This window comes from Lemur catta, chromosome 6 (genome assembly GCF_020740605.2).
Source record: "Lemur catta isolate mLemCat1 chromosome 6, mLemCat1.pri, whole genome shotgun sequence".
Lineage (NCBI taxonomy): Eukaryota > Metazoa > Chordata > Mammalia > Primates > Lemuridae > Lemur > Lemur catta.
In genome coordinates, this window is record NC_059133.1 from 43,392,610 (window position 1) to 43,405,245 (window position 12,636).

Here is a 12,636-nt window from a genome sequence, read left to right on the forward strand (position 1 = left end):
GTAGAAAATATCTTAAAGCTGAAAGGCTATTCTCCAAAAATATTAATAGTAGCTTTCTCTAGATGAAGATATTAAAATGGTTTCTCATTTCCTCTTTTTGTTTTTCTATACACATTTCTACCATGAACCTCTTTGCTTTCACAAATAATTTTAATAAATAGTTTCTCCCCAGTATAACTCAATGGAAATCAAACAGGGAGGAGGGGGGAGAGGGGCTGGGCAAAAACCTACCTAATGGGTACAGTGAACACTATCTGGGTGATCAGCATACTTACAACCCTGACTCAAGCATTACAAAAGCGATCCACGTAACCAAAAACATCTGTACCCCCGTAATACTTTGAAATTTAAAATTTAAAAATAGTTTCTCCCCATGAGTCAGTTTTACAATTTGGAACTTACAGATCAAGTGGTTCTATTATCAGTGTACACCGTTCTTTCAACCATATCCTTTCAAATCTCCTTGACACATATCAATCTTACTTATCTTTATATCCCTCCAGTGCCACTGCAGTGCTCAATACATTGCATCACGATGTTCAAGAATACATCCCTGGGACAAACTGTGACTGCCTTCTATCTGTTATATTTAACAAATCACCATAATAAAGGGATCCTTTAAATTACAAGTAACACAATGATTAAAACATTAACTTTCAAACTTTTTAGCAGCAGTCTTTCTTCAAATAAAATCTTTTTTGAAGCCCAATATATAAAACAGACAAAATGGAACAATTCTAGCAGTGGAGAGCACGGAAGTTGAGTCCTGTCCACCCAGCTCCTCTTCCTTGTCTCCAAGGAAGTTGCTGTGCAGTTTGAAAATTACTATTTAATACATTCTGCTGACCCTAAATGCCACGTCAGAGCTAGAAAACACACACACACATTCAATCTAACATTTATTTATTTTGTTTCCTTTTGCAACTATAAATTACAATCACTAGTACACCTGTAATTCTTAATAGTGTGTTCAACTATAGAATAAGCAAACACAGTGTTAAGTCAGTTTAAAAGAAATCATAGTACTTCTCAGAGTAATTTGCAAAAGGGATAAAGTCTTGTGCCCACTCCTTAGAAATAAATATCCAGTAACCATAAAAATACTCAGCTATTTTTCAGTTATTCAGGGAGGTTCATGCATGGTCCCACGCAGAGCATCAGAGTTCCTCTTTGAAATAGCCCAGCTTTGCCAATGACATCTCTTTCCTCAACTGCATAACTTCCCAAAACATCTGATCAACTATACAAACAGAAAAGAGAAAGACATTTAAATCATAAAATACCATCTTTATTACTTTTAAAATTTTGCTGAAATTTTAAGATTAACTGATGCCAATTAGGCATTTCCTCATGATGTACCTAATGCCCATTCTTTTGATATTTTATACAAACTCTTCCATGTACTTGTGAGCATCCTAGTTTTATCAGTGAATAAGCAAGATTTACCAGTTTTGTCAAAATTATTTGTTAGATACATCAAAAACTATCATTTTAGCCCAAAAAAGGTAGACATTTCAGTGTCCTGAGTAAATGGCAATGCTGTTGCTTGTATAAGAGAGTATACTCAGTGTTCAGTATTCAAGAGTTATTACCTGACTTACGAATCTTCTTGCTCTAGTTTGCTTTATACTTGGCCATTTTACTCTTCACTAACACTAGCATAGAATGAACAAGAAACCAAGAAAACAAGAGACAATCCAGAAAACTCAATATTCTTTGTAATAACATGGAAAGGTTTTTATGTATGGCTCAAATTAGAAATAAAAATAAACGTAGTGGATCTGTAAATTTCAATTATCTATACTTTTGTAAGCTCCCACTCTAAGTGAAAAAACCTGGCTCTATACTTCAGATAATAAAAGGTCTTCATTTGATTTATGATCAGATTGAATTCATTTAGATCAGTAGTTCTCAACCAGGAGATATTTGCCCCCCAGGAATTTGGAAATGTCTGGAAACATTTTCACTGTCACATCTGGGGGTGGCTACTGACCTCTACTAGGTAATGGCCAGGATGCTGTTAAACATCCCACAGTGTGTAAGACAGCCCCTACCACAAAGAAAATATCTGGCTCAAAATATCAATAGTTTCAAGGTTAAAAATCCTGCTTTAGATTTAGCTGTTCTAAATCCTTTCTGGCACAAGGCATATATAATAAACATAGTTTAAAATTAATACTACTTGTTTACTACAAACCTAGACAGTATATAATGTGTACTAAATACCGTGAAGTGGAAGAGTGATAGAAACCAGAGAAGATGCCACTTCTATTGCCATCACCCTCACCACTGCTTTACGACACTTTCTTCCTAGTTCCATAAAGTAAGTTATTTTTCAGGCTTCCCTACAAACTTTTTATTTTAACAAGGAGAAAAACATGCTTGATAATTTAACATAAATCATCAGTTCTTCAGTTTAAAACATATTATCCACTAACAGGTGTTCAAAAAGATTTCAATTTTATTAAAGTCACAAAAAGTATTATACAGTTTAAAGACTACTTTTATGTGATCCAGGCTTTTAAAACTTAACATAAATTTGAGACAGGTTTCATCCCTATTCTTTTAGGCATTAAAATCCAATTATATAGGATTCTAAATAAATATGACTGTTTCTAACATACCAGAGCTTGAGAAAGGCTAAACTAAGTTTTTATCAGTATGACTACTTTTCCGATAGAATTAAGATTCACTGGTTTACTGATTGAAAGATGGTAGGCTTCTAATAGATTTTAAGCACAAGAATATTTTTGGTGACTAAAAAAATATAACCAGGAAAATTTCCCACAGCTTCAAATACGAAACTGGCACAGACTTGTCCCTAGCCCACCTGCTATTTCTGTTTTAAAACAATCACGTGCACTCAAGAAATGCTGCTTTGGAGCTGTCGGGCCATATTAGGTTTTATGCCTGATATTTAAGACATTTCAACTGTAAAACCACACAAAACTGTATTAAAAATATTAACACACTTGCATGAGGCTGGCTCTCCAGGACATGTCATCTGCACATTCCTGCTGATTTAGAATACAGTGATATTTATTCCATTCCGAATTATCCTCATGACTGTTTTATTAATTCACACGTGAAAGTAGAAAATACACCAAAAACTTATTGTTAGCTCCTTCATGGTTTCCATCAATTAAAATAAATCTGACCACTTCTAGAGTTTGCTCATTTTCATCTCTTAAGGAGTAAATTCAATGAGCTTTGTATTCTCTTCACATTTACTGTCTGGTTTATCATATACCCCTTATGAGTTAAAATTGGTCCTGCTTAAAATTCAACATTAAGGGTAAAATGAGGCAAATAAAAGGGTTAAATACAACATTTTTTAAAAGAAACATTTGTTCTCAAATTCTCTACACATTTTATTATAACTATAAAAGGAAGTCTACACAAATGTACCAATGTTTATTTGACCATTACTACATGTCCTATACTTTTTGCTGAACTTTTATGTAAATATTTACAATAAATTAAGAACACTCACCATCCTGTTGTTTCACAAGTCCCTGCTGAATATATCGAATGTATGTAAAAAAGTTACATACAGAAGTGATCTAGACCAAAAGGAAAAACAAAAGTCATGAATAGTTAAATGTTTCAAATCAAAGCAAGCTTTATTAAAACTCATGATTAAATCACTTACCCTGTATCTGCAAAAAGGAGAAATATAATAATAGTTGCTTGAGTCCCCTAATTTAATTCTGTGTTTACAGGATTTACTCTGGCCAGTGAGAGCACATTTTCTGTGAAATAATGATAAATTTTAGTTTTTTTTAAATTAAAAGCATTTGCCCCTACCTTCTGTACAAGTTGTCTATTAATTCACTTAAGATAAAATGTTTCAGAACCCACTTGGGTTCGCTTTACATAGACCTAAAAGGTATGAAAACTGCTATCACTGATTTAATTCTCCATTTTTAGGGTTGAAGGATCAGGATAAAACCACTTGGGTGTTTGTAGAATTTAAGAATATAAATCCTTTCCCTAAAATTCTGAGGCCATACTGTCCTACAGGTGTTGCACAGGGGAGTGAGGTGCATGTGTGGCTCATAAAGCAAATATATGACTAGGTAACCTCCACAAACAGTCACCGAAATACCAATATTCTATAATTTTGCTGTGAATGTACTATGTATAACAGGAAGCAGGAAGAACCACACAACTTCTACAAGAGGCTTTTACACACACCTATTCAGTTAATCTCAACCAGTCTTTTCCTGTTCTGGCTTCTAAATAACCCTAACAGGAGTCAATTATTGCTTTCTATGATCTTTCTCTCTGGCTTTCCAGTCCCCATATTGATCTGGCTGTTAACCACTTAATAAGCAGCTTCTTCATAAGCTTTCCAAGTCTTTTTTTTTTTTTTCTTTTAGAGATAGGTCTCACTCTGTCACCCAGGCTGGTATGATCCTAGCTCACTGCAACCTCAAAGTCCTGGGGTCAAGCAATCCTCCTGCCTCTGGGATTATAGGTGCACACCACTACGCCTAGCTAATGTTTAAATTTTTTGTAGAGACAGAGTCTCACTGTGTTGCCCAGGCTGGTTTCTAACTCCTGGCCTCATGTGATCCTCCCACCTCAGCCTCCCAAAGTGCTGGGATTATAGGCATGAGCCGCTGCACCCGGCCCCTAAGTCACTTTTTAAACAGAAGCCAAGGCACAACTGTGCCTTGGTTTTAGGCAAAACCTTCACCTTTCCCAGAGGTTTTAGGTACCGTTGAGTTCAGGCTTTTCTCCTCATAGGACTGACTGGATGGAAAAAGGCCTGCCCTCCTATGAAATGTGGGAGTCTTACCTCTGAAGATTTATTCCCAAATTCCCAAATATCTCTCACATGTGAAAGTCAGAACTGATTATTTATCAAAGTGAGACTTCTTTATAATAATAATATGAAAAGGAAAGACTAGCCAGGTCTTCTGGGTACCCTGTTCTCATGCTTCATAAGACTTGGTCTAACTCAGTATCTCCCCAAACTATTTCTGATGACAACCCTCAGAAAGAAATACCTTACACAGAAATTCAGTATACATGGCTATACATATATGGATAATAAACAAAAATTCTGCTTATGACCCACTAAACTGATTTCATGATCCACTGTGGGTCATCATATGGAACTAAAAAAAACATGTTTTGAATTTCTTGTCTACTTGGATTCCTATCATGTATGCACATTTTTTGTAATTAAAAGGGTTCTCCTTTGATGTTAAATTTGAAATGCTATATCCAACACTGAGGATTTGTCTTTGGGCTGCACACACTCTCAATAGCAATATGAAGAGATTTTAAACTAGAAAAACTAAGTAACTGCAACACATAAAATTTCAAAAACTCAGAATCCTCCATAAGTCACGGATGTGGAAACCTACTTTGGTCCTCCACATTCAACTGCAGAAGCTTTCACAAATCGAATAGGTTGTAATCCCACTGGTTCAATGCTTAGAGTATTGTTTTCCACAGCCTCCAGAACAGCTGAAGCCAACTTTAAAAAAATAAAAAGTATTAGATGCCATGCTAGCAGAAAAATATCAAAATTATATTCTACTGTAAACTAATTTATAAATTATTCTTCCCCCAAGTTCCATTAGCATGGCCTTGTCCAATGAAGAAGGAAGAAATCATGTAATCTTGGTCTGATTTCTTTTATAATTCAAACACTATTATGAAAGGCAATTCAGTTAGAGTGAAATAACTTTTCTCATTATCTGGATGAGGATTAAAGGTATTAATTCCAATGTCTGTTCACTCCTTACCCACAAGTAACATCTATTGTTAATGGCACTTCAAAATGAATATCCTAATCTACCAAATTTATGCAATATTTTTTAATATTGGCCATTTATAACAGCAATATATACTAATTATAACTATATATTTTCTAAACTTTTATTCAGGTGCACAAAAGTGAGTCTACACAAGAATTAACGGAATTATCAAATATTATATGCCTAGATGTGGAATGCAGCAACTGATACATAACAGATGAAACAGGCACACTTCTGCAGTCTGGCAAGATTACTATTACTGAATGACCTACCTGAAACCAGGTACAAAGCCACAACGAATACCACATATTCATATCAAAAGCATTATAATGTTCATCTTAACTTCTCCTTATAAGCAATGGTATAATTAAATACTTGAAAGACTTAACATAAGATTCTTAATAGTAAAATTTCTTAAACATTAATTAACAGAACATTTGTAGACAAACCTTTCACATGTAAGAACAAATTTAAATTATGACTTTAAATTTTTTTTTTTTTTTTTAGACACAGGTCTCCCTCTGTCACCCAGGCTGGAGTACAGTGTTGCAATGACTTTATATAGTGCCCTAAAATTTTTCAAAGTTTTTGTGTCTACTAATCCACTTCATTTTATCCTCTTAACAACCCTGTGGCATAGACAAGAAGGTGTTACTTTTCCTCTTTTAAAGATAAAGAAACTAAATATGATTTTTTATCATGTATAGATAAACCCAACAAACGTCTTTAACAGAATTAATACAGAACTTCCCTCATACTGAACCCTGGACTAGGAATCAAGAAATAAACCCTATCCCCTGTACATGTTTAATACTTCACTCCAATGCAATACACATTTTTGTGCAAATGACTCTCTGCTCAAATAAAGAAAGATGTTCAGTAACTGAATACCAAGAAATTAATATGATCCTAATATGGAATGGAGAAATGGTAAAATATGACATTTTATAATAACTTATTTAGGCAAGACATACTGAAAAATATGTAATGATTTAGTAAAAAGCACATAAACAACTATAATGCATTCCTATTAAAATGAAAAAAAAATTACCTCACTTTTTGAGAATGTTAAACATGGAAAGATATCTTCCTGATAGATTTTGTCTAAGAAAGGACATGTTCTGTCCATTGTGGGCTCATCCTTCCAAGATCTGAATTCATTATACAGAGATAAATCAGCCTAGCAAACAAACCAAAAGAAAACACAAAGAAACTTGTTTAAAAGTACAAACATAAAACCACTTTATAAAACCAAAACCTAATTGAAACATTACTGAAAAAAAAATGTTCTCCATTTAAAAACAATAAATTGAACTGTTCTTGACTAGTTATAATACCGAGTAGCAATTTTTCTTTTAAAAGAAATGACTCCCAAATGGTTAATTGGCCCTTTTCAATGTATCTACTATCTTGTCTAATGTTGCTACCCGTTATCCTCATCTGCAACCCCTGGCCCCCTCAAAATGTTGGAGCTCCTCTTAAGACACAGGTGCAAACTGTTCCGAATATAAAAAAATGACAACAAGTCTTTTCGGAAAATAATCAGAAAGTAATTTGGAGCCAAGTTAATTAAATAAAGTGTTTGAATAAACTGAGACTAAATTGTAAAACTTAATTTGGGATTTAAAAAAATGACAGTAGTTGTTCTGCTATTACCTGAAGGCAGTCCCAAAAGACCTGACAAAAAAATGTCTATTGTATAAGCAACAAGATTAAAAGAAGCATACATATAGCCTCCTAGATAGACTATTGTAAAATATAGCATTTATTTAGATATTCTGGCATATTTTGGGCATCAAGTAACTATCATATGAGGTATCAAAAATAATCTACCACTGGCACCCACCTTCTCATTCACTCCTCCAATTGTCCCTCCCTTTCCCTCCACCCTGATAAAGTTTCCCTAAGTATTCCTCCCTACGGATCCTCAGATTCCTTCAGCCTAGCTCAGTGCCATCTGCTGGAATACAAAGATGAACCTCCATCAGCCACCCAAACACAGTGCAGTCTCCCTTGTCCTCCTATAGCTCCAAGCTACTCTTGTCCACTGAATGACCCACTGACTACAGCTACGGCCTGCCCCTGGGATAGCTTAATCAGATGCGCAGGTAGTCTACGTGAAAATAACAAAAGGCTGAGTATATCCAAGCTTCCCTATATACTTTCATTTAAAGTGTATAATGGCAATCTCAGTGTGAGGTTTTTTTCCCTTCCCAATTCATAAATTCCTTAAATCAAAGCTAAAGGCAAAAGGATAAATAGTATTAGCAGATAAGCAATACTTAAATTTTCAAATTCATTTTCTTGGTAAAGTTTACTGAGAAAATGGACATAAATCCCAAAGTAGGTAAGTGGTATTATAGGGAAAGATTCAGTTTAAAGGCAGTAATTTAATCCATCTATTAAGAGCTGACTCTGCCAGGAACTATGTATGGTAAGCACTTTATAAACATTTAATCTTCACAACTGTGTGAGATAGATATTATGATTCCCTTTTGTAACTTGCTCAAGTTTATAAAGCAAGAAAGCAAGAACGTTTAAATTTAAATCTAAGTAGCTTGATCCCAAAGCCTTGATTGCACATGTGTGTCTGTATGCAAGCTTGTAATGTTTTAAAAATGTACAGAAAATATAATGCTGCTAATGTCATCACTGAGTGCCCCATCACACTTTCTACAAAAACATGAACATGTTTCATTTTCTTTCAGATTGTTACATCCTTTTCTAAGACTTACACAGGTCAAATTTGTGTGTTTCCTTTGTCTAATAAGACTTTTTGACAAGTTTTTCATGAAACATCAGACTATAAGATATACCTGGAAAGCAAAAGTTTATAATTTTGAAGTTAATAAGCTCCCTATTCATACTTCAAGGGATTTCAAAAACTAAAAATGAACCTTTAAAATGTTCCATGAGAAAAATATTAAAACTTTTTTAGTGTAAGCAATAGGAAAAAAATACATATTTATATACGAGAAACAACAGCAAAAATACAAGTTCTACAAGCAATTTAAAATGCTATTTAAATTCAAAGAAATTAGAATTGAAGTTATGACTAAAAGTTTCCTAAATATTTAACAGAAACCAATATGAATTTTAGATTTTGTTACATTCAGATTTGACTAAGTACTGAAACTTCTCTCTCACTAGCATATTTTTATTGATAACTAATCAAAATGCAATTCAATTAAAATAGGTAACACTGGTTATTCAATTTAATAAACTCCTGTCTTCCATGCAAAATTTAACAAGTTCACACAGCTTCTTCAAGATTAATGATAAACTTGAAGTCAACAATGTAAAATATAGCTTTTAAGAAAAAACAGGAGGCCCAGCGCAGTGGCTCACACCTATAAACCTAGCACTCTGGGAGGCCAAGGTGGGAGGACTGCTTGAGATCAGGAGTTTGAGACCAGCGTGAGCAAGAGTGAGACCCCCCATCTCTACAAAAAATAAGAAAAATTAGCCATACATGGTGATCCATGCCTGTAGTCCCAGCTACTCGGGAGGCTGAGGCAGGATGATCATCTGAACCCAGGAGTTTGAGGTTGCAGCGAGCTGTGATGATGCCACTGCACTCTAGCCAGGGTGACAGAGTGAGACTCTGTCTCCAAAAAAAAAAAAGAAAAAGAAAAAACAGGAGAGTAGTGCTCCACAAATTATTAATCAATCCCCTTGGAAATGTATTAATTGTTTAAATAAAAAAATAAAAAAAACATTTTATAATTACACAATTTTTACTCTAAAGAGCTCAAAATATTTATACATTATCTCAGTTATCTTTTAAAATGATAACCCTACCATTATTTCTATGTTTTGTTGCTTAATTATCTGAATTAACTCTAGGACTCCTTTACTGATATAAAATTCTGCTTCTGCCAGAAATTAAATAAAAGCAATGCACCAATATTCAAGAAAATCACCTTATCTTCATGCATTTCTTATACTCATATTTTGTAAGAGCACTCTAGCAATAAATTTTGATTATGCAGATCATTAAAGCCACTCACTCTCCTTTATACAACTACTGACAGTTTCTCCCTTAATGAAATATCGAGATTAAGAAACTTACCAAGTTTCCAGCAGGTACTCCAAGGTCAGCCAGGTAGAGAATGGAACTGAAGAATCCCTGAAAGCAGCCAGCTCTAGACAAAGCCTCCCCCATCTTAACATCACATATTTTGTACTAAAAATTTTGCTGGCAAAAATGATAACTGACACCTCAGTGATGAGAATTAACAAGTATCAACAGAGTCAGAGGGGACAGTCCTTGACGAGTTACCTCTTTGCTGTCTTTTACAATTGGCTGTATCACATTGAGGTCCTGATGACTGCCACTCATAGCGCTGCTTGTACTTTTATTTCTTGTATGCCCCTTTTTAAAAGGTGTCTTTCCACCTGGCAGAGGCTCTTGCATAGGTGATGTTGGAGAACTGGATAATACAAGTGTCTTCAATGCAGCTACTTCAGCTTGAAGTACATCAATCTAGAAAATAAATCAACATAGTCATATACACTATGTTTTATTACAGATATGATAGAAATAGCCAAATGTTAGCAATTTTTTCAAAACACTTTCAAAGATGGAGAAAAATTTTAACTTGTATTTCCTGTTGAGTAATAAAGAGAAAGTGAAAATCAAGTTTTTTAGTGTTTCCATAGAGTTTAGATTCTGCTACTATTCACAATGTCAAATGAAATTCTTAAAATTATCAAAATATCTAATATTTATGTGAATTTTTTAAATCTTCAAAATATAAGTTTATGATTAGTTGAAATAGCTCACTCTTAAAATAGTAAAATCTAGGCACATTTAGGTGGCTTCTCTCAGTGAATTAATAAAATAAACATTAACTTTAAAATGTGATTATATAATCCTTTTGATAACACATGATTTACAGGCTTTAAAATATTTGGTTCTAATATAAAACAATTATTTTCTTCTTTATATTTTTCTGTAGTTTCCAAATCTAAAATAAATACTATGGTTACATCAGAACAAAATCCAACAGATGTGAAGGTGTTTTTAAAACAGCAACCATTAACTTCTTTAAACTTTATACTAGTAAAAGCAGCAAAAACTTACTTTTCCTTGTGCTTCTTTTAGCTGTTTTTCTGCCGTTGCTTGCTTGACATTTGCTTCTCTCACCATTTTATGAGCTTCCTGAAAAAGTGAACAACTCAAATTATGGAAACAAAGTATTTAGCATTTAGTTTCCAAAATCTTTCACCAAGTGTCAATGATTAAATCAAAGCTATACTACCAAAAGTTAGACTGAAAATAAGTATTTGATGTCAACTACAGAAATAGCAGTTAACAACAGATAGACAAACTAAAGAAATTAGGAATAGGTATCTTCTTTTAGTACCTATTATCACTGAGGCAGCCAAGTTGAGTTCATTCATTCTGATCAATGCTTGTGTAAGGACTGTAATTGTGATGAAGGAAAACAGACAATGACCCACATGTCAAAACCAACTTCCTCTGCAGTTAGGTTTTTGTAATTTGGTCACTATGTATTCATATTATTAGACATAGTGGGACAAGTAAAAATATTAACACGTCAGTAACGTTGCAGTTTACAGGAATGACAGGCATATAATAAAAACATTCACAAAACATTAAGTGACAATTTTGTGCAGAGCAATCTAAAAAGGAAACCAATTTACCTTTAATAGGGTCTCAATTTTTTACTACCACAAACATGAGATTCTAGGTATTTAATTCCCTTCTACTCACCAAATATTTATTCATGACATCTCTTTGTGAGGTACTGTACTTGGTGCTGATTATACAGTAAGAAAAAGATAAGGTCTCTGGCTCTTAAGGAGCTTACATTCTGATTTCATTCCAATAATCAAATAAAGTTATTAGGGTAAGAATTGTGGATTTCATTCTAAGTAAAATATGAAGCCTTACCTTATGTTTTAAGGAAGAAAGTGACATGACCTTACTTGTATTTTGAAAAAATTATGCTGTATAATCTTAATCCCTATAAAAGATTAAGAATGGACTAGAGGATTCTTGAGATAATCCCGAGATGTAAGAACTTATATTTTAGAACTTCAATTTACAGTTTATCGTAAGGAAGAAAGGAAGGAAATGAGCTTCAAAAATATTAAACAAATAATTTGACAACGGCACCCTCACTAGGTCTGTCAACTGGTGGTAGAGTGAAAGAGTAGAAGTTCACTAGATCAGAATTTGACAGTTTGTTTCCCATTTGTTCATTTGCTCTTATAGTATTATAATGAATTGCAGTTTGTGTGTGCCCATGAATGTGAATTTACAGATTACAATAGTTTAAATAAGAGAATCTTTACTATCAATAACTTATAATAAAATGAAATTAACCATTAAAATATTCCATATGCCATTATGCCAGTTATCTTGGCAAAGTTCTTAAGAGCTGTCAAATCTAATAATGAGTTAAATTAATAGTATCTAATAATGAGTCCTTTTAAAAATAACAAATGTTTCAGATTTGCTGAATTTTTTCCAGGATAAGTGGCGGTCAACAAAAGACTATTTGGCAGGTATTTTTTAAATAATAAACATATCTAATCTGATCTTTCAAGGTAACTAACATTTTAACTATAAATGCAAAAGTAACTCATACTATGGAAAAGATACTTGTTTAAATGTTTGGAAATGGGCTCTGCTTTCATTACTAATGGATTATGCAACTTGGACCAAACTTCCAATGGAGAACCATTAGAAAAGCTGGACAAGTATTTTTTTAATGTGTTTAAAGGAATGAGAGCTACCAAAATAGTGAAGAACTAAGGGCCAGATCCAGGAGAAGTAAACCCAGAAAAGTGAGATGGGATTGTAGGTGACTCTTCCACTAGAGATATAAGG

General features: G+C 33.6%; 1 protein-coding gene across 3 annotated transcripts in view; it reads right to left on the reverse strand.

The window, feature by feature from the left end:
- Window positions 1-886: 886 nt before the first annotated feature.
- LOC123639524 (RAB3A interacting protein) overlaps window positions 887-12,636 on the reverse strand; it is a 53,237-nt gene continuing 41,487 nt past the window's right edge. For all 3 annotated transcript variants that reach the window (XM_045553382.1, XM_045553380.1, XM_045553383.1), the window contains 7 exons: window positions 10,861-10,938; window positions 10,057-10,260; window positions 6,826-6,954; window positions 5,379-5,491; window positions 3,653-3,752; window positions 3,494-3,563; window positions 887-1,240 (listed from right to left, as the gene is read on the reverse strand). In XM_045553382.1, coding sequence (XP_045409338.1) covers window positions 1,158-1,240; window positions 3,494-3,563; window positions 3,653-3,752; window positions 5,379-5,491; window positions 6,826-6,954; window positions 10,057-10,260; window positions 10,861-10,938 — 777 coding nt within the window. In that variant the 3' untranslated portion in view covers window positions 887-1,157. The remainder of the gene's footprint in view (window positions 1,241-3,493; window positions 3,564-3,652; window positions 3,753-5,378; window positions 5,492-6,825; window positions 6,955-10,056; window positions 10,261-10,860; window positions 10,939-12,636) is intronic.